The following is a 20,479-nucleotide window of genomic DNA, read 5'->3' as shown; positions in this document are numbered from 1 at the left end:
AAAACTGAGGAAACACAATCAGTGGTAATTTGAGTCACTTATTGAGGTGAGGGATCCCTCCCACCCCCAAACGACTTAATGTTACTGAAGAACTCAGAGGTGGGGTGGGGGTGTGGGGTGTGGTGGGATGTAATACATCTTCCTTTCCAGAAGGGCCAGAGTAAACACTGTTACATAAGAAATAGCAATTTTCATCCTCTTCTTCCTACCTTAATGTTTTTCTTTTACCCTCCCTTCTGTTTCCTCTCTTAAAAACCTCAGAACGCAAACAATCTACTCCCCAGGTCTTTGTTAACTCCCTGTATACCCTTTGAAGACATTAAAATTCTGATGGGACAAGTGTTTCTACTCCTATGAGAACATATATCATCATACAGCTTCTAACTGTTCAAATAAATTTGCTTTTCTAGATTTCTCCGGACTCTGGTGTTTCTATTTCAAAGTTCCAATTCAGCTCTGGTCTTTCTTTCCTTCTTTTAAATCAGAAATGCCTCAAAGTTCTTTATTCCATTAAAGGTCTTTTCCTCCTAGTAGGTTTATACTTGTGAATGGAATGAAGTTAGTGAAGACTTCTCAGAGCTTAACAAAAGGCTTTTAGTATATGGTTAGGCCTAAGTTTCAGTTTCCCAGAAATGTGACTTTTGGGAATACAAAACTTAAACCTCCCCCTTGGGCTGCCACAACACAACCCGCTTTGGGTTGCCATATCAGCATAACACAACCCCCCCCCACCTTGGGTTGATTCCACTGCTACCTTGTCCCCTATTCACAGGGTAGACTGTCACGTTTAATTGTGATCCTGCCTCCTAGCCAATGGGAGGAAAAGGCCAGCAGCGAAGAGGGATCTGCATTAGGGCTATATAATCTCTATTTTGCCTTCTGCAATTGCCTCACTCTCCTGATTACTTATCAGAGAGGAGATGCCCCTTCTCTCAAGATCGTAATAAAATCTTGCTGCTTTGCTTCTACCTTGAGAAGTCTCTGATTTTTATTTGAGTTGGTGGTCTCTGACCCACACACTTGGGTTTGTAGGCTGCAAGTTGTAAACTACTGTTAGTTGTAAGTCTATATATATTTTTTGCATTTGTGTATTCCAATATGTTCTCTGATTTTTAGTAGAAGATGCCAAAGTGTGTGAACTTGACTGTTGATGCCTTGCTACTTGAATTGCTTCTTTCTGAATGCTTAGAGCATTGTTTCCTTCATGTGGAAGCCTTGGATCTTGACTGTGACATCTCTTAGACTTTAATTTATATGGGTGCTTTTCCCCCAGGAGATGATCAGTGCACTATTTCTATATTCATTTTACTCTCAGATTCTACTAGAACTGGATAATTTTTCACTTATGATTTCTTAAAATATAGGATCTAGGCTTTTTTTCTTTTGGTTATGGTTTTTAGGGAGTCCAATAATTTTTAAATTATCTCTTTGACCTATTTTCCAGGACAGTTGGGTTTTTTGGGTAGCTAAACATCTTATATGTTCTCAATTTTTTGAATTTGTTCTAATATTTCTTGCTATCTCATAGAACAATTGATTTGTCTGGTATACACTTATCTCTAGTCCTTTGCTGGTTACTGGTCATGGTGGAAGGCTGGGTTGGCCTATACTGGCACTGACTTTGCTGGAAGCCTCCTTTCTTATTGACCACAGGCTTCTGACTTTTTTAGGGTACAGTTCTGGGATAGAAATCACTAGACTTTCTTAATAGATTTCATTCAGTCTGATGTGAACTTCATATTTTTGCTGGTGAAAGTATAGGGGAGCTGGGTAGTCTGCCTCTCCTTGGAGCAGCTCTCTCGGTCCCTCTGCTTCTTTCAAAGCTTCACTTCAGTTGTTTTCAGTGGTGTCTGACTCTTTCCAACCCCATTTGAGGTTTTCTTGGCAAAGATACTGGAGTAGATTGCCATTTCCTTCTTCGGCTTATTTTAAAGATGAGGAAATTGAGGCAAATAGGGTTAAGTGACTTGTCTAGGGTCACATGGCCAGTAAGAGTCTAAGGATGGATTTGATTCATCTTCCTGACTCCAGACCTAATACTCCACCTAAGTTGCTTTGAATTTGTATCTTCAATGCCTGACATAGTGGGCATTTCATAAATGCTTACTGACCGGCCAGTGTTTAATTTGTTTTTATAGCCCCTGTGCCACACACAGGAGGCACTTAATCCTTGAAAGATTGTTAGTTTGGATCTATTCCTTCATCCCACTGATTGATGCTGAACAGGACAGGGCCACAGGCAAACTCAAGCCATCATAAGAGGCCTCCCAAAAGGCTGACTGTGGGGATTAATAGTCTTTCAGGAGTTCTTAACTTGGGATCTGTGAACTTCTTTTTAAAAAAAATTTTGATAGCTGGATTTCAAGATAATTGGTTTCCTTTGAAATGCTCTGTATTTTATTTTATGCATTTAAAAGCATTATTCTGAGTGGTCTATAGGCTTTACCAGATTGCTAAAAGGGTCCATGATACAAAAAAGGGCTACCTGTTAATTGTTTAGTTTCAAAGCCAGCTAACCACATCCAAGATTTTTTCTCCATCTTGTCTTTGGATATAAAACAAGATTTTGTCAACAGTCTTTACTAAAATCAGGGTACTCTATATATGGCATTTCCTGATCAACCCAGTCTTCAGAGCAGGTAGAGGGGCAGGATAAGAGATGAAAGGATAGTGCTAGATCAGGTGTACTTTGGGGTGAGGGGATCATCAGGCAGCCTGAGGGCACTGAATGTATGTGAAGAGAGATAGATACTAAAAGTAATGCAGCATTAACTAGGGGTTTCTCCTACTTCAAGGATTTGTAAAGGGCTGGGCTGGCCTGGATTATTTATCTATAAGGGAGATCTCTAGGAGCCCTTAGGAGACACCTTTGTGACATCAGCATGGGCTGACTGTGACATCAGTGTGGAGTTCCAGGTTAGAGCAGCTCACCCAGCAGCAGGGGGGCTGACAGCTCCTTATGGGGGCGGCGTTGCCGCCCCTTGGAGAAAGTCTCTCTTTCTTAGATGTCTCATTCCTGCTGGGCCCCCTGCTGCTGCTGCTTGTCCTGCTTGGGCTACTGAGCCATTTTAGCTGGGTGAGGGCGGTCAGTCAGGAAAGTTAGGAACAGGAAAGCAGTTGGGGTTTGGAGAGATGACAACTGGGGATAAGGAAAATAAAGAACTGGCAGAAGGTAGAGGGCATGAACTCGGGGCGGGGGGGGGATCTTGAATGTAGATTAAACTAAGCTTTGATCTAGGGAATCATGGGCTGAGGATAGGTGGTCTACAGCTATTAACCAAGTTCTCCTCTGGCTTAGAATCCCTCACGACTGAAGAATATTGTGAATCGGACCTCAAGGAGTCCCCATCCAGGTAAGGACCGTCAGTACTAGGTCATTCTTCATTCCTTCTTTTTGGCTCTATCATACCCCAGCTCTCCAGTTGCTCCCAGATTTTCTACTCAAGCACCTTATCAGTTCATATATACCCTAACACAAAATTTCTGAACTAAGTCTGTCTGTCCTTACAGCTCCTGTAATTCCAAAGGTAGCTAGCAGGCCCAAACTCGTGGATTTGGGGACGTCTTGGTGAGCAGTGGCTAATACTCAGTTGTAGGGCTGTAGGAGGGAGGGAAATAAAACTCTAGGAAAACATGAATGAAACTGATAGTGTCAGGAGAACAACACTTGTCCTATGAAGAGGAAAAAGAAAAGTGGATATGGACATGCAGATTTGAAGACCTGTGTTTTTTTGGCAGGTCCCAACGGATGAATTGTCCTTATTGGCGGCAGTACTCTATTCAGAAAATCCCTGCTACCCCTCATACCCTAAGTGACAGCTCTGAATCTCAAGGCCCTGTACACCCTTATCAAAGACCAAAGTTAAAGAGAGAGACAGAACACCAACTTAAGCTTGGCCTCCTGGGGGGGGCGCAGCTCATGCCCCCCCAAGAACCCCGGAGCTACACGTTGGGAGCAGTCCCCCTATCTCTAGCCTGGCACCTGCTTCCATCACCAGCTCCCATTTTGCTCCAAGTCCAACCCTCCCTCCCTGCAGCACTACAGAGCCCTGAGAGCCCAGCACTACAGAGCTCTGAGACCCTACCCCTACCGAGCCCTGTGACTCCAACGCTACTTAGCCCTGAGGCCTATAATCGCCTGGAGCAAAACATTGCAGGCCATCAGCACCGGCAAGTCTACAGTCAGCCACACCAGTCTTATTCCACTGTGATCCCATCACCCTTGGTTTCTTTACATCCACCACCTCCTGAAACAAAGGAGATGGTGCCCAGGCACAACAACCAACTGGTACTACAGATCTCTCTGTCCCCAAGGTCTCAGCCTGGTATTGAGCTCCTCTTGGGCCCCACCTCCTGGCCCAGATCAGCTGCCCAACCTCAACTTTACCATAAAACCTATCCCCATACATATTGCCAGGTTCCCCTCAAACGCTGCCTACCCCAAGCACTGCCCCCTCCCTATATTCCTTCACAGCCCCCTGACTGTACTCCTTCATTAAAAGGAAGTCTATCCTCCTCTTCTGGTGGCCTCCAGGACTGCCAAAGGAGAAGGGAAAGGCTTAGGCAGGTTCATAATAGTGCGACAGCCCCCAGAATTGGGGGGGGATGCATACCATGCGGGACTGGGCTTGGGGAGCAGGGGGGCCCTGCAGCTCTGGCCCAGGACCTGGTGGCACTTCTTGGTCGCCGTCGCATTGCCAGGGATCTGCGGTTACTGCTGCTGCAGCGCCTATGGCAGGGTCATGCTGGACCCGCTCCAGCCGTGGAGTATCCTATATGTTTGGTGTGCCGCAAACCAAGAGGGTCTTCCTGTCCAGCCCCCAGCCGCTGGCCTGGACCCCAACTCCTTGCCTTCCCACAACTGCTGCCCTCCAGGCAAGGGCTGGCACTGGGGTCTGGGCCACTCCACATCGGCATCGGCTTCGGCCTGCGCCTGCAACGGGATCAGGCCCAAGCCTTGGAACTATTACCCAAGAGAGGGATCGAGGAGCTGGAGTATCTGGTCGAGGTCCAATGCCCCAAGGAAGAAAGCTTCCCAGCCCCAGAGCCTCGATTCCCACCTTGCATTCCCTGCCCAGAGTCTCTACATCTGCAGGTCCCAGACCCTGGTCCTGCTTTCCCAAAGGCCAGCCCTTTCCCTCCTGCCCATGCCCCCATATGCCCAGAGGCACACACCCACACTTCATCTCCAAGCAAGAACCTGGGCGAATCTGCCTAGGAACAGCCCGGGCCCCATTCCCTTTATTTCGGCCCAGGCCCCAAAGTACTGGGAGCCCAAGGGACACCCTGAAGGGATGGCTGGGTGGGGTCCATGTCTACTCTCCATCCAGGAATCCTGGGAGTCCTTTATGGAGTCTACTGTCCCCGGGCTAAAAATGGCCAAAGGGTGCTATAGAGTTTCCCTACAACCACCAGCACTTGGCCCTCATTCTGTAGTCCACAATAAAGAGAATGCTACAGAACAATGTGTGTATGTATGAATGTATCATTATGAGCAGTGTTGGTATAAGTACTCCCAATCCCTTCCCCCCCACGCACCTCGTGAAGTGGAATGCCCAGTCTCTCCCAATTCCCAGCACCTTATTTTCTCCAGTCAAAAGTCCCAGATACAGATGTGGAGCTGAAGCAAAGAAATACATAGTCCTCTTTCAATGACACTTATGAGAATTAGGTAAGGTAGTACGATATAGTGGAAGGAGTGTAGAGCTTGGTGTCCGAAGGCCTAAGCTCATATCTCCTACGTTCATCAGCTCTGTGACTCTGGGCAATTCAATAAACCTCTTGGCCTTGAATACCCCTATCTACCTCTTATGGTTATTATGAGGAAAGTCTCTGTAAACATCAAAAAGCTCTCTATAAATGTGAGTTCTTCCCAGTAGAAGTAATTCTATCCTCAAGTTCATGGTCCTTTCCAAAGGACACCGTATTATATATGATAAGAATATGATATAATAGAAAATAATTAGACTTGCAAGTCAGTTCTAACTGATTCTCATACAGTGGTACAGAAATTCTGGTTGCATCGGGTTCAAATCCTTCCTGCCTGTATGACCTTGAGCAATTCACTTAACTTCTCTCTGGTGCTTGGTTTCATCATCTGTAAAATGAAAAGACTGGATTAGATGACCAATGTCATAGGTCCTATGAGGTCCCTTCTAATTTTAAATCTCTGATCCTCCAACCTCATCTGTGCTGTTTACTAGCTGTGTCATCCTGAGCAAGACCCCTCAACCTGTCTGAGCACCAATGTCCTCATCTACACAATGGGGATAACAGAATCATAGATTCTCAGAATTGGAAGGGACTTAAAAGGCCAGCTAATGCAATTTGCACCCAAATCCCCTCTCTAGTATCCTTGACAAGTAACCATCAAGCCCCTGCTTGAAGAGTTCTAGTGAGAGAGAACCCAGTATCAAGGCACTTTTAGATAGTTTTAATTGTTAGGATAATTCTAAGTGTTAGAGGGTGGTAAAGAAAGTAGTGTTAGGGGGCCTGGAGTTAGGTGTGACGGTTTGCTTCAGTTTCCTCATCTGTAAAATGAAGCTGGAAAAGGAAATAGCAAAGTACTCCAGTATCTTTGCCACGAAAACCCCCAATAAGGAGTCATGAAGGGTTGAACATGACTGAAAACAGTTAATGACTGTTAGGAAGTTTTTTCAGATATCCAACCTAAATTTGCCTCTTGGTACCTTAACAAATCTAATCACTTCCCAATAACAACCCTTCAAATACTTAAAAATATCAGGTCCACATTGCCTTAAGCATCCTTAAGTCCTTCAATTTCTCCTCGTGTGGCAGGATTTGAGGTCTACTTGGTAACCTTTCTTTGGACACTCAATAGCTGATTAATATTTTTCCTAAAATGTGACTTTTGGAATTGAACGCCAACTAAATTTGACTTGTGCTTTAACCATGGCAGAATATTGTAGAATTTATTATCCCCCCATTTAATAAAACTTGTACTACTTATTTCCCAGAGTTGTGGTGAAGAAATAACTTTGTAAACCTCAAAAACATTATACATATATGTGTTCGTGTGTAGCTGTAACAGGGTCCCAAATGACTATCCCAAAATCTACCTGGCTTTGAGTTAAAAGAATAATAATGCTATAGCAATTCTCTCCTCTTCTACATTAAACTTTACTCCCCACTCTTTTCGGGCCAATCAGGATTTATCGCACGACCTCATAGAGTACACAGAGTAAAAAAGTCGCTCCACCAGCGGCAGCAGCAAGTGAATATCAAGTAACAAAACGGTATAAAATGCAACAAAATAACAAGTTATGGAAACATTGGCAACATGGTTTCTCACTCTCCAGATTTCTGGAGCTCCTGAAGGAGCTCTGCCTGAGCCACCACACAGTAGGTGCTTAAAGGCTGCTGTTAAAGGACCGATTGACATCAGAGGTCATCTTGACTTTGGGGTGAATTGGACTGAAGGGAAGCAGAGCTGCACCGAGTCCTGAAGTCCATGTGCAGGACAGAAGCCAAGGCTACCCCGGATGGACCGGATGAGGGGGCGGTGTCTAGGGCGTCTAACCAGGCTCCAAGCACCTGCTTCCTTCAGCAGCCTTCACGCCCGCTGGAACAAGCTTCTCACCTGCCTATTCCCCCAGGGAACGTCCTCCTGTGCTTGGGGGTCCACGCCCCCCCAATACCCCGACAGGTTTGTGGCTGGTTGGCTCCCCTCCTCCTAGTTTAGCCCCCCCCGTCGGGACGGTTTGGGGCTGGGGGGAAGGAGGTCCGAAGCTTCGGATGCTACCGCTTCTTAGGGCCACTGGTTAGCGAGTTTTACTGAATGAATGAACGAACTATATGGAGAGATGGATGTAAATGAGGGCCTCCCCTCTGGGTCCTCCTCCGAGCTTCTGGAAACGAGAATGACTGCACTGGAATGCCGGGTCCCCACTCGCGGCGTGACTCTACGTACGAAAAACACGTAACCTCAGTTTCCTTATCTGTAAAACGGGGGATGAGATTAAAAGACCTGTGCCGGAGGCTTGTGGGGGGAACAACAGAGACTAAGGCGTGCAAGTGCTCGGCAAACTTTAGGGATAAGTAAACGTTAGCTAAAGAGAGAGGGAAATGTCAGTATATGAAGAAAAAGTCACAATTGTTCGGCCTTCGGGGAGGGAAGGTTGAGCCATTCCATCTCAGGGAAGCACCCTACTGAGTTTTCTCGCGAGAATTCACGCCCCCAATCCCGTGCACTGAAGCTGTACCGGAACCGTACACGTCATTACTCTTCCAGGAGTGGTTGTAAAGGAGACTTCCGGTGCCTTGCACAGAAATGGCCGGACCTCGCAGGCGTACAGAGGAACCTCAGACCTCGGTGCCCTTGCTCACGTGACCTACGTCTCGGCGAAAGGTGGCCAGATTGTGCTGACGTGTACTGTCACCCTGCGCCTGCGCATGAGAGGCCATGAGATGGGCGCGCTTGCGCAGTGAGGGCGTTTGTAGCCTGGGTTCACTGGGCGGTGGGAAGAGGAAGCTGCTCTTGGGCTGGGGTCGGAGCCGAGCGTGGAGCGGAGTCCTCGGGGAGACATCCAGGGTGGGCTGAGCGAGCGAGCGAGCGAGCACCGGGCATGAGCCCGCTGTGAGCCGTGCAGGCTGGACGATGGGACGGCGCCGGGCGCCGGAGCTGTACCGGGCGCCATTCCCTCTGTACGCGCTGCGGGTCGAACCCAGCACCGGCCTCCTCATCACCGCGGGCGGGGGCGGCGCGGCCAAGACTGGCATCAAGAATGGAGTGGTGAGCCGCCGGGCCCGACCAGAAGGGGACCCCGGGGTCGATCCGCCTCACTCCCCAATCCGGGACCACCTCTCTCTCCTTCCTGTCACCGGCTACCCGGGGCCCCTCTCCTCCCTCTCACTTTCCGGTGACGTTTGCGCCCCCCTATGTTTTAGAGGCCCCTGGTGCCCCCCCACCAGTGTCTAGTATAACGTGCCACCAGAGACCCCAAAACTGATAGACTCCTCACCCTGCATTGCTGAGCTCTGTCGTTTCTCCCCTCCCTCTCATTGTCTGTTTCCTGCCCTGTGGCATTGATGTACCCCTGCCCGGACAGGGAGCTTAGCTGGGTTCAAAGCAGAATGTCTGCAGTGCCTGCTGTGGTTTTTCACTGCCATCGGTCTGTGCAAGCAAAACTAAAACTTCACCACTTCCTTCACTCCAGTAAGGGAAATGCACACGGCCAAGTTAAAGTTTCCCTTCTGAGGTTTTAAGAGATCAGAGCTTCTGGGGACTTGCAGGTTTTACCCCTGTAATCAACTGAAGCAGATAGCCTTCCTTGGAGAGGTTTGCCAGGAATTGGAATTTCCAGGGACTTTCCTTGAAAATGAATCCTGATGAGTCCTAGGAGACTTAAAACTCCTTGAGCCCTGAGGCTGTCCTGGGCACGGGCTTAGCAGACCTCACTTTGTTCTATTTCCACAGCACTTTTTGCAACTGGAACAGATTGGTGGAGCTTTGAGTGCCTCTTTGCTGCATTCCCATGACACCGAGACTAAGGCCACCATGAACCTTGCCCTTGCAGGCAATATTCTTGCTGCAGGGCAGGATGCTAGCTGTCAGCTCCTTCAATTCAGACCTCAAGAGCAGGAGACCAGTGACAAACAAGATGATGCAGGTGAGAAGCCTTATCTCAAACTGCTCCCAAGAAAGGAACTAGTGAATCCCCCTTTTGACTTTTCTCTTACCTTACCTACTTACACCCTGGACCTGATGAGGAGAAACATCTCATCTCTACAAACCTACATCACTGTCCTCCTCCTATGACATATGGTAGAATTTGCAGAGACCAGCCAAATGGAACTATTGAGAAATCTAGAACCACAATTTGTGATTGCAGGTTCCCAGGAGCAGGGCCCAAGGCAAAGGAAGGGGACAGGAGCTACCACTGAAACACAAGAAACTGGGGCATCAACTCAGCGAGAGGAGGTGGAGCTGAATGTGGAGAACTTGCAGTCTGTGCAGACAGACTTTGGCTCTGACCCACTGCAGAAGACTGTGTGTTTCAATCATGATAATACCTTGCTTGCCACTGGGGGCACTGATGGCTTTGTTCGTGTTTGGCAGGTGCGGGTTTCTGGGGATAGGCAGGTGTGGGATTGGGGTGAGGCCTAAGTTGTTAGAGAATTTGGAATGGGTCTTGGGTGAATTTGATGATTAAATCCTGAGATAGTTTGTGAGAGTCAAGCACTGAGTGGGAAGAGAAAGCTGGTTTAGGGAGCACTGAAATTAAAGTGAGTTGGCCTCTGTCAGTGGTCCAGAGTTATATATTTGTGCTTTTGGCTGCAGGTGCCTAGCCTTGAAAAGGTTCTGGAGTTCAAAGCTCATGATGGGGAGATTGAAGACCTGACTTTGGGCCCTGGTGACAAGGTGAGGATATTGGAAACAGGGAAAGAGATTAGAAGTTCAGCTTTTGGAGTAAGTGTGTCTCTTTAATGATCCTTGCATGTCCTTCTTTCTCTTTCTCCATCAGATGGTGACAGCAGGCTGGGATTTTAAGGCCTGTGTATGGCAGAGGGACCAGCTGGTGACAGGGTTGCGCTGGGATGAAAACTTGCCTCCTTTACCTGACACACCTTACCGCTATCAAGCTTGCAGGTGTGAGGGCTTAAGAGGGAGGGTGTATGGAGGAGAATTCTGCATAAGGGGGGGGGGGGCCCAAGAGGAGTGGGATAGGGATTAGTTCCACCTACAAGCCCCCAAAAAACACAGATGGGGAGAGTTGGGTTGAGAATTACCATTGGTCCCTGAAAATAGCATTTCTAAATCCATTGAGAATAGAGGAGGGTAAGAGGAACTCTGTGGGGATCTGAATAGCACCACCCCTGGTCCCCAGGTTTGGGTGGGTGCCAGACCAGCCTGCTGGGCTGCGGCTCTTCACAGTGCAGATTCCCCACAAGCGACTACGCCGGCCACCACCCTGCTACCTCACAGCCTGGGATGGCCATAATTTCCTGCCTCTTCGGACCCAGCCTTGTGGTAACGAGGTCATTTCCTGCCTCAGTGTCAGGTATGAACTGGTAATAGGGTTGGTAGACATTGAAATTACCAAATTATCAGCTGAGAGTGGGTCTTGAGTCAAGAGAGAATGGGAGGGAGGGGTGTTTGAAGATCTCTGCAGACACTATAGGACTGATGAAAGTTACCCTTTTGCAGTGAATCAGGCACCTTCTTAGGCCTGGGCACCGTCACTGGCTCTGTCGCCATCTACATCTCTTTTTCCCTTCAGGTAAGTGGGTAGGGTGACATCATAAATGGGATAGCATGAAGGACAGGAGGGAGATCCAGAGGAATGGAAGTGGGAGTGGGGTGTTTGTACCCATTTGTCTCGTCTGTGGGAGAACAGTCCTGCACAAGGAGGGAAAGACCTGCTGGTCCAGCATATGTATTTGCTGTGGGAAGGGCCTAAGTGGTACTTGTGACCTTCTTGACTGAGCTTCCATCCTCCTCTTTCCAGCGCCTCTACTATCTTCGGGAGGCTCATGGCATCGTAGTGACAGATGTGGCCTTCCTGCCGGAGCAGGGGCGTAGCCGAGAGCTGCTGGGATCTCATGAAGCGGCATTGTTCTCTGTAGCTGTGGACAGTCGATGCCAGCTGCATCTGTTGCCCATTCGGCGTGAGTTTGGGGGAGATAGTGATAGCAAGACCTGGAAGCAGAAGTGGAGAGGGAGGGAATGGGAAGGTAGAGTGTTGTTTCTGGGAAGCACCACCATTTTCTCAACATGCAGTTTGCCCCAGCTAGGCTGGCCTGTACTTTGTTTGAGTGCTCTGTACCTATTCTCTTGACTTTCTCCTAGGGAGTGTCCCTGTGTGGTTGTTGCTGCTACTGTGTGCTGGGCTCATCATTTTGGCCATCCTGCTGCTTCAGAATACCTTCCCAGGCTTTCTCTAGCCTTCTTTATTTCCCGGGGGATCAGGACCCTGGACATTGAAAAGACCGGAGCCAGTCAAGGCCTAGGGCACCACTATTTCCACAGACTGGAGCTGAAGCTGCCCCATGAAGACAAGGAATGTGATAGTGGCCCCCTCCTCACTTAAAGGCTGAATACTGCCGAACCCTGGGCTCTCGGCACAGGTTCTTCTCATTTCATCTAAGCAATTTCTGAGGTACCACTCTTTGCTCCTTCCAAGAGCAAAGCTGAAACTGTTCCTGAGAGGACTGAAAATGTGACAGGTGTCCCAACCTCACCTAGAGTCTGGATGCTGCACAGCCCCTGCTAGCCAGGGGCCAGACAGCCCTTTCCCCTCAACAATGTGAAGATGACTGAAGCCTCGGTGGCTATGCTACCCCTACTTTGTTTGAGGGGCTCATCTCCCTTGCTGCTTAGAGATGAAGTGAACACATCTCATCCTTCCTCTTCCATGCAGATCTTGGTCATTTGCCACTGAGATTAAATCAGTGTTCCAGTCCTTAACTGATATGGGACTTGGAGGTTTCACAAAAAAATGAGCAGACCAATAATGCCTCAAAAATAGGTTTTTTATTATGTTGAATTTTCACTCACACAAGGGGAGACTTAAGGCCTAAAATGAAACAAGCAAGGGTTTGGGAGAATGGGAGCAGGGGAAGAAAATAGCCAGTTCTGTCTCTAGGACCTCAAGTGTGGCTGATCATCAGACCACAGTAGGAGGAGGAAAAGGGTAGAGAAGGGGGTCAGCATTCTTTTGGAAAGGCTACCTTTGATCAGCACACCTAGCCCTCCTGAGTTCTGTCAGTTCTCCTAGTTATTATGTGGGGAATGTCATCACCTTCATGCTAGGGTAACTCTGAAGCTAGTAAAGGTCTCGGGTTTTATCAGAAAGGCCATATTCTCACCCCAATCAATCTGGTTGGTTTCCAGTCTCCTGTAGCACTGGCCATTACCTATTATCTCTGCCTGTGTGAACAAAGCCTAGCCAAATCAAATAATTAATACAAATAAGATGTGGAAGTTTACAAAAATGGTAGGAAGGGGGAGAAAGCGTTCTTAGTGTCCAGAACAGAAGACCGACATACCTGACCCGCAGCTAGCCCATTTGGCTATAGCTACAGTAAGTTTGGGTCATCCCTAGCCATAAGGGAAGGAGAAGGGACCTCACTGAGTCAAAACAAGTAGAAGTTAAGATTTAATAAATGAGGGGAAGCTGAGCTGAGATCTGTGGCTCTTCTCCTAGGAGTCTGTCAGCCCTTGGTCTTCCAAGGAAGGTGGGGTTTCACTGAGGGCATGCAGTTCCCCTGCATGCTGGAAGACAGCGGCAGCATACTGGTGAAAGAGGCGGCTCATGTAGCAGTACTGCCATGGGATCAGCCCCTCCAGGAAACCGATGTGGCCACCCCGGGATGTAATCAGCAGTGCAACATATGGCAAGTGTGTAGCAGCCTGTAATGGGAAAGCTGGGGGTGGACGGAGGAGGAGAGGGAAGGGAGAGTGAAGTCAGGAGCCCAAGGCCTTATGGAGGCTTATGACCCCATGACCTCAACACCCTGCACTGGGTCCTCGGGTCAATTTTCCCTAGAATTTGAAGAATAATAGCTAACATGTCATACTGTAAAGTCTTCAAATCACCTTGCCATCCTCATTTGAACCTCACAGCAGTCCTGTGAGACAGAGGTGCTAGTGTTCCTATTTTATAGATGAATGAACTTCAGAGAGACTGTGGCTTGTCCAAGGTCTTACTGTAAGGAAGTGTCTGAGGTGAGGTTTTAACCAGGATTTCTGACTAGCACTCTATCTCCTATTCCATGCTACCTCTCTCAGTGCTGAGAATGAAGGGACTCACCTTGAGGTGGGGAAAATGGGTCATCTGCTGCATTGAGACAGAGCACAGGGACACAAATTGCATCCACCTTGGCCCCAGGACTTGCTGAATGATAGTAGGTGTCACAGTCTTTATAATCAAAGGCCAGTGTGGTATAGCGCTCATCAAACTGGCGGATTGTACGGGCCTGACAGAGACAGAATGGAGCTTAGTGGTGACAGATGTGAAGAGGGCTCCTCAAGGACTGGGGAGAAGGTGGGGGGTTAGTTCTCTACCTTAAGCACATAGTCCACATCCAGTTTCTTCTCGATCACCTTCCTGTGTCTGTAGTAGAGTGTATGTGTCAGGGGAGCAGTTGCAGCTCTGGTCTCCAGTAATCTTTCCCTAATTCCAGCCTGACCAATTATCCCTCTCCCACACTGGCCACCACCAGTTGTACTCAAACGTCCTCCCTCTTCCCAACCCTGGCACTGCCCTACCGTCCCACGAATTGGCAGAGTGCGGCTGTGAGGTGCTGGTTAAAGAGCAGTGCATTGAGTGGTGTCTCCAGGGAGCAGGTAGTTTCAAAGGAGTCCCAGCATGCAGACAGGGTCAGTGCTGCCATCAGCCCTGCGGCATTACCTGTCTGTGCCAGGTGATTCAGCACCAAGACCCTGCAAGAGATTGGAATCAGAACCACCAAGGGGGAGGAGGGGAGGTTTAGACTGGTGCCATTAGGAGATGGTAATCATTAAATGAGGAGATAGATAAGGTAACCAGGAGTAAAGTGAGTGGTCGCTTAGGGAAAGGAAGAGGAACAATTAGCTGAAAGCTAGGCCTATTCAGGATGATCATGGTCTGTCAGGAAGCAGGGCCAAAGGCCTGTTGGAGGTATGAATGAAAAAAGTGATAGAGATTTCTGCTAAGGAAGGTCAGCTCTGTCAACCCTGGCTCTTACCCTCCTAGTGAGATTCCTACAGCCATCAGTGGGGATTGTGGGTACTGGTGCTTTATGTGATTCACAACCATCTCCAGGTCCTCCGTGTTACCAGCGCAAAAGGCCCTGTGGGTCTGAGGACAAATAGTGTCACACGGACATAGGAATGGGCAGAAAGGGGCAGGGCTCCAGGAGATGAGGTAGCTCAGTGGGGCAAGGTGGAAGAGGGGAGTGATGTAGATAGGTGCAGCGTCTGTAGAGAGACAAGGGCAAAGGCTATAAGACTGCTGAGGACAATGGGAGTCAGAGGGTTGAGAACTTAATGCTAGAAAAGGGGATGGAACTCACCAGCAGTTCTTCCCCACGGCAGCCCCGATTATTAAAGACGACACTCCTATAGCACAAACAGGCACATTTCAGCCAGACCCACCCTAGAAGTCCTTTATATCTTTTGGGATATCTTGCAGAGATTCCAGTCATGAGGGGATCCAAGTCTAAAATCCACAGAATTCTCTCCACCTCCCAGTAGCAGATCTCTCTCAGCATCTGTTTTCAGGGAAGGCTACCCCTCCTTCTGCACTTTCTTCCCTGCATCTGTTTCTCCATCCTTACTATTCAGGCACCTGCCAGCCACCCTCGATTACCATTCTTACCTGTAACCATCTAGAGTGGCCTGGTATACTAGGTGAAGGATATAGGTCTCCTGGCTGCTGCCCGTGATGCCTGGGAGCAGTAACACAGTGGGCCGGCTGACAGGGTCAGGGTATTGGCCGTTCTCAGGTTCTTTGGCCCAGTCTAGCAGCAGCTGTCCCCCATCAGGTGTCTGGAGCACCTCGCTGTGGAAAGGTGTATACAGAAGTATACCTAGGGATTTCTAGACCTTTGTTCTAAGAATTCTGTCAACACCCCAGCTCTAAACCCATGTGACGTAACTCTCCTTCCCTACCTCAGAATCCCAAAGCTAAGTTAATAAAAGTGACCAACCTTAGTGTTGTAGTGGCTTAGTGGGTAGGGGAAGACATAAGAACTAGACAGGTGTCAGATTTGCTGACTGGCTGTGCCAGCACAACTCTGAAGTGTGGCAGGAACCATATTTAAAATGTAATTGGGAAACATTTAACAAAATAAATAAAAATAGAACAGTATTAACTTGTGGTTTACTGAGTCAATATGTTGTCACAAGGGTCTCTGTTTGAACTGGACGCCACTGAGCTACCAGACCTAGCCATTTCCTAAAGAGGGGTTTTGTCCATAATCACAGGATGAATGAGAAAGCAGAATTGTGGCAAGAGGACAAGCCTAAGGGCCAACCCTTAGTATGTAGTGTGATGAGAACTTTTGTGCTCAAGTTCTACCCAGGGTGCATAGCCCAGAGAGTATGGGATGGTGTCAGATAGCTAAACAGAGCTCCCTCTTTTTTAGACTTTCTCTAACCCCTCAGATCTTCTCACCTCCAGTAGGAGACAGGGGGCCGGGACTGCACAAAGACTCGGAGGATAGTCTGAAGCCTCCCTTCGAAACACCAGGGTGTAGGGTAGAATGTTTCCGTAATAATAGGGCAGTGCTGCTTCAGGAAGGCCCGGAACTGGGGCCTAGCCACCAGGAGAGGCTTCTGTAACCACAGAACACAGTCTTATCTCATTCTCACTTCTTAGCCCACCACTGCTTCCCACAATAAAGCTGGTGTAACACCAGACTCTAGTGGAGGACTAACCAGATGAATGGCTCCTTATCCATCCCCAGGGACTAGTATCCTCTGAACCTTGATCCGTAATTGTGGTCTTGACCAGGGTGGACCTGTAGGGGTGAGGGGATCTTCTCTTGTTTAGTGGTAGTTCCCATACACTCCCAGTCTGAAAAATTGCTAGGACGCCAAATCGATTATAGAGTGACAGGACATGTCCAACCAAAAGCAGATTCTTCAGTCTTCCCTGGAATGTGTATACCTCAGGGCTGACCCAACATAATCCCAGAGGCTGCTCAGGGATAACCCAGCACTGCACTGCATTGGACTAGAACAGACATCCAAATGATTATTAGCAACAGCATCCCAGTGGCTGGCTGCAGTCTGGTACAGGATTTCAGGGAATAGAAACACACCCATACTCACCTCTAAGCTAATTACACAGTTTGTAGATAGCAAACAAACCACTTGTGGAACACTTACCCACAGAAAAGTATACAAGGAAATGTGCTTCCACCTCACCAGCACCACTGAGACCCCAGCCTGGTTCTGGGAAATGAATCCACTCACATGATGGCAACCCAGATGGTCAGCTCTATTCAAATTACAGACTGGTTCTATGTGGCCCAAGGCACTTAAAAGCCTTGTGGGTTTTAGGTGGATAGATGATAATAATGGCTGCCATTTGTATAGTATTTAAAGTTTACAGAGCACCGTTTACATTTTGCCCATTTGATCCTTATAGCCGTTCTGTAAATGTACATACTATTATTAGCTCCATTTTACAATCAAAACCAAAGCTGAGAGATAGATTATATTATGATTTGCCTAGTCACACAAAAACTGCCTGAGGTGAGATATAAACCCTAGTCTTTCAAACTCTAAATCTGAGCACTCTTTCCACTAGGCTGAAGCCTCTTAATGACTACTAATCTAGGGGAAGCAAAATTTCAAAAACAGTCCTGAACAGGTCAAATAAGGATAAATGGTAGGTGTTGGTAGGATTCCTTTAGGGTTGGGTTGTACTCATGGAGTCGTCCTAGCTGTCCCATCCCTTCCCACCACATCACCCAAATGCTTGGATGGATTCTTTACATGGGGATGTATAGATTGCCTTCAGGTGCAGATTGTAACCTGTCATTCCTATTCATCTTGTAAAACTCATTCAGGTCTTTCCACAGGCGATCCACCCAGTGTACTGGAGGCCTTCCTCCTTTTCTCCTGACAACAAGAGGTGTGCCAGTGGAGTACACAAGTTATCAGTTATCCTTTGCTTTCTTTGCCTGACTAGCCTAGCTTCTTTAATGACATCTCTTGCTGTAGTTCTTTGTAGTTCCTCATTTACTAAGTGTTTGTAGCTTGTTCACATCCACCTTATCTCTCCATTGCCCTGAGTGGTACTCATTTTTAATTCTTTAAAGGCTGTAGCGTTTCATGACTTGCACCTATACAACAGCACTAATAGAATATTGGTAGAAGATGGGCCTTTCGTTTATGAAGCTAAAGAGTCATTAAAGTGACTTTGTAGTTTCCTGAAGGTTGTTCATCTCTTTTTCTCCCACTTAATTCTAGGTTCACTCAACTCATTGTTCGTTTGCATCAACACACACACACACACACGCACACACATTCTATAGGTTGTCCATTTAACTGCATGCCATAATCTGGTCAACAGGCATTCATTATCACCTTTGTTTTTCCATGTGGCTAGTTAAGCCAAACATTTTTATTTTATTTGTGCCCTTTTTTTTTTAATGCCAGATTTATTTCTGAATATCGAGCCTTCCCTTGAAAAAATATTTAGCAAAACCAAACCAAACCAAAAAATGCAGCTCAGCAAAACCAGTTGACACCTTGATCAACCATGTTTGATGACACATGCAACATCTTACATCCAAACTCACTCAACTCTTCAAAAAAAGAAGAGATTAGTCCAGGGGTGGGGAACCTGTGGCCTCGAGGGCACATATGACCCCTCTAGGTCACCAAGTTCAGCCCTTTGACTGAATCCAAACTTCACAGAACAAGTACCCTTAATAAAAGGATTTGTTCTGTAATCAAAAAGGCAGGTTTAGAGAGCAGGGAGATCACACTGATGATTTAATGGCCATTGGGATCTACCATGCTCCTTAATAAACTATCTGAAACTTTCATATTAGTTTGCAAGGAGGCACAAAGGCCTGGCACATAATAGGTGCTTAATTAATGCTTGTTGATTGATTATACTAGAGTGCTAATAAGGTAGTGGATGTGATTCCCGTATAGATTATGGGCTTCACCCTACCTAAGTGTTTCATGGCCATATTGTATGCTGCGGATCACAAGGAAGTGAGAATGTGCTTGGACAAGTCCATCACTGCTGAAAAGCAACTACTACTACTCAAGTATATATCATATGATGTTACATAATATCAATATTTATTGCTAAGCACTTTACATAGATTATTTCATTTGATCTTCACAATAACCCTGTGAGGTAAGTACTTACAGATATTATTATCCCCATCTTACACATAAGGACACTGAGGCTCAGGCTGGCATTTTCAGATTCAGATTTTACCTGATTCTGAGTTCAGTGGTCTTTCTATAACACCATATTGCCTTTCTAACACTAGTTTACTAACATGGATTGGAAATTTTCCTTTACATTAACCACAGTGTGAAGATTTGGTGTTTCAAGACCCATTAAAGGTGTCAGGAATATCTCTACACTTGGTTATAAACAGAGAAAAAAAGTTTAAGAGAGGAACCATTCTTGCCGATGTTTGTGATCAGAATAAACAAAACTTGCTTCAAAAGAAGGAGCTTAGAACAGCTTCTCAAAGTTCAGAGGTGAAATTAGGGTTGTTTTTGATTTTGCTGGTGGGGGTGGGGTATACTGTAATGTGATATACTATCATACTGTGGGAATGATAAAACTATCCTGATAGACCTAACTCCTTGGAACAAAAAAGTTTAATGAAAATTGGAGAGGAAGTACAGCTTTGAATTTGGATTAAATGTACTGAAAGTAATACATTTTATTTGTTTTTTAAGTCAAATTAAAATGTTGGTTTATAAAATCATTCATTGCCTCCTGACTAGATTTTCCCACTATTTAGATGATCAGAGGGTCTAGTCTTTCAGGGACTGAAAGAGCAAGAGCTAGGCACAGTTACCCAGTCATCCCCTAACCTGGGTGTGGCAGCTCTTTGAGCATTCAAACGATTCCTTATGCCACTTCTAAGTTGAGTGAGGTGACCCGGATAGTTGCAGTTTTGAAGTTGAGCAATTTAACCAACCCCCGCACACTTCTGACAGCCTGGCCCTTTCACCCAGTGGAACTAATGAGATTTTTGCCCAGCCAACATGGGAAGAGAAAAATATAGAATGATGGCAGTTTTGCTGATTCCTAGGACTTCAGGGTTACTTCTTTTGCCCTGCCAGGGAACTTACCTTTTTGCTCTGACATATACCTGAATGGCTAAAGCTATTGCACAGACACCTTAGTTTCATTCCCACCATCTCCCTCTCTACAAGCAAAAGGTGCCTGAGAGCCGGTGCTTAGCCCAAAGCTATGGTCAAAATGATAGGAAACCTGCCAACACTTTCTTAGAGGATTCAGGCAATTCCAAGACAAATGGGGCAGGGGTTCGGTCTTTTACAATCCCCGTGTGACAGATGGGGAAACGCTAGCCGTAGCTGGCGTTAGAGTCACTCAGAATCCCTGGGGAAGAAGTAAGGCCGGGGAACCCAAACACTTTTGCAATGTATCCCACAACTGTACGTTACTCGATGACATCCCTGACCCTGCTCCCAGTCCAAGCAGCCCAGAATCCCCGGCAGCGCACCCACCTGGGGCACACATGCCCAGTAGTAGCCCAGGTAGAAGACGACACTAAGGCCCAAGAGGAAAAGGACGAGCTCGCTCCAGGAGCCATCCTGCAGGCCTGGATGTGCGGTCAGCATCCTCAGCCCAAGACTCACTTCTAGATGCCCAGTTCGGGCTCCAAGGGCGAGTCTTCAACTTTGAAGGGAAGCCCCACCCCCCAGAACACTGGGCCCCACCCCGTGCACACGATTGGACGGTAGGGGCCCCGCCCCCGATGGTCCCCGCTAGGCCCCTCCCCTACAGGAGTCCCAGCTGGT

The 20,479-nt window shown here is 47.3% G+C and overlaps 3 protein-coding genes across 6 annotated transcripts; 2 read left to right on the top strand and 1 right to left on the bottom strand.

Moving 5' to 3' along the window:
* Positions 1–2,898: 2,898 nt before the first annotated feature.
* Positions 2,899–5,465, top strand: PRR30 (proline rich 30). 2 transcript variants are annotated; one of them, XM_072633992.1, is made up of 4 exons: positions 2,899–3,172; positions 3,299–3,353; positions 3,511–3,568; positions 3,739–5,465. In XM_072633992.1, exon 4 carries the CDS (start codon positions 3,749–3,751, stop codon positions 5,216–5,218), a length of 1,470 nt encoding a protein of 489 aa, XP_072490093.1. In that variant the 5' UTR covers positions 2,899–3,172; positions 3,299–3,353; positions 3,511–3,568; positions 3,739–3,748; the 3' UTR covers positions 5,219–5,465. The 2 variants fall into 2 exon arrangements, with proteins under 2 accessions (XP_072490093.1, XP_072490092.1); XM_072633991.1 differs by having other exon boundaries at positions 2,903–3,076.
* A 1,656-nt stretch (positions 5,466–7,121) lies between these two features.
* PREB (prolactin regulatory element binding) lies at positions 7,122–12,485 on the top strand. Of its 2 annotated transcripts, XM_072633974.1 has the most exons (9): positions 7,122–8,752; positions 9,437–9,629; positions 9,852–10,078; positions 10,301–10,381; positions 10,485–10,609; positions 10,848–11,021; positions 11,168–11,240; positions 11,469–11,628; positions 11,810–12,485. In XM_072633974.1, exons 1-9 carry the CDS (start codon positions 8,618–8,620, stop codon positions 11,902–11,904), a joined length of 1,263 nt encoding a protein of 420 aa, XP_072490075.1. In that variant the 5' UTR covers positions 7,122–8,617; the 3' UTR covers positions 11,905–12,485. The 2 variants fall into 2 exon arrangements, with proteins under 2 accessions (XP_072490075.1, XP_072490076.1); XM_072633975.1 differs by lacking the exons at positions 11,168–11,240; positions 11,469–11,628 and having other exon boundaries at positions 10,485–10,631; positions 10,829–11,021.
* On the bottom strand, positions 11,844–20,364 carry ABHD1 (abhydrolase domain containing 1). Of its 2 annotated transcripts, XM_072633976.1 has the most exons (9): positions 20,186–20,364; positions 16,119–16,279; positions 15,321–15,503; positions 15,016–15,061; positions 14,689–14,801; positions 14,231–14,404; positions 14,027–14,075; positions 13,773–13,938; positions 11,844–13,386 (listed from the first exon to the last, which is right to left on the bottom strand). In XM_072633976.1, exons 1-9 carry the CDS (start codon positions 20,297–20,299, stop codon positions 13,163–13,165), a joined length of 1,230 nt encoding a protein of 409 aa, XP_072490077.1. In that variant the 5' UTR covers positions 20,300–20,364; the 3' UTR covers positions 11,844–13,162. The 2 variants fall into 2 exon arrangements, with proteins under 2 accessions (XP_072490077.1, XP_072490078.1); XM_072633977.1 differs by lacking the exon at positions 16,119–16,279 and having other exon boundaries at positions 20,186–20,363.
* Positions 20,365–20,479: the final 115 nt, after the last annotated feature.

The sequence above is a fragment of the Notamacropus eugenii genome, chromosome 1 (assembly GCF_028372415.1).
Source record: "Notamacropus eugenii isolate mMacEug1 chromosome 1, mMacEug1.pri_v2, whole genome shotgun sequence".
Taxonomy (NCBI): domain Eukaryota; kingdom Metazoa; phylum Chordata; class Mammalia; order Diprotodontia; family Macropodidae; genus Notamacropus; species Notamacropus eugenii.
Note: the sequence above shows the minus strand (reverse complement) of the source record. Positions and strands in the feature narration are given on the sequence as shown.

Coding starts and splice junctions, on each gene's coding strand:
- PRR30 (XM_072633991.1), top strand. CDS start 2,960: ATGGGGGCGGCGTTGCCGCCCCTTGGAGAAAGTCTCTCTTTCTTAGAT. Junction 3,077..3,298: donor TACTGAGCCATTTTAGCTGG/GTGAGGGCGGTC, acceptor CCTCTGGCTTAG/AATCCCTCACGACTGAAGAA. Junction 3,569..3,738: donor GTGGATTTGGGGACGTCTTG/GTGAGCAGTGGC, acceptor TTTTTTTGGCAG/GTCCCAACGGATGAATTGTC.
- PREB (XM_072633974.1), top strand. CDS start 8,618: ATGGGACGGCGCCGGGCGCCGGAGCTGTACCGGGCGCCATTCCCTCTG. Junction 9,630..9,851: donor TGACAAACAAGATGATGCAG/GTGAGAAGCCTT, acceptor TTGTGATTGCAG/GTTCCCAGGAGCAGGGCCCA. Junction 10,382..10,484: donor CTTTGGGCCCTGGTGACAAG/GTGAGGATATTG, acceptor TTTCTCCATCAG/ATGGTGACAGCAGGCTGGGA.
- ABHD1 (XM_072633976.1), bottom strand. CDS start 20,299: ATGCTGACCGCACATCCAGGCCTGCAGGATGGCTCCTGGAGCGAGCTC. Junction 15,504..16,118: donor CCCCCTGTCTCCTACTGGAG/GTGAGAAGATCT, acceptor ACCTTTCCACAG/CGAGGTGCTCCAGACACCTG. Junction 14,405..14,688: donor GTAGGAATCTCACTAGGAGG/GTAAGAGCCAGG, acceptor AATCTCTTGCAG/GGTCTTGGTGCTGAATCACC.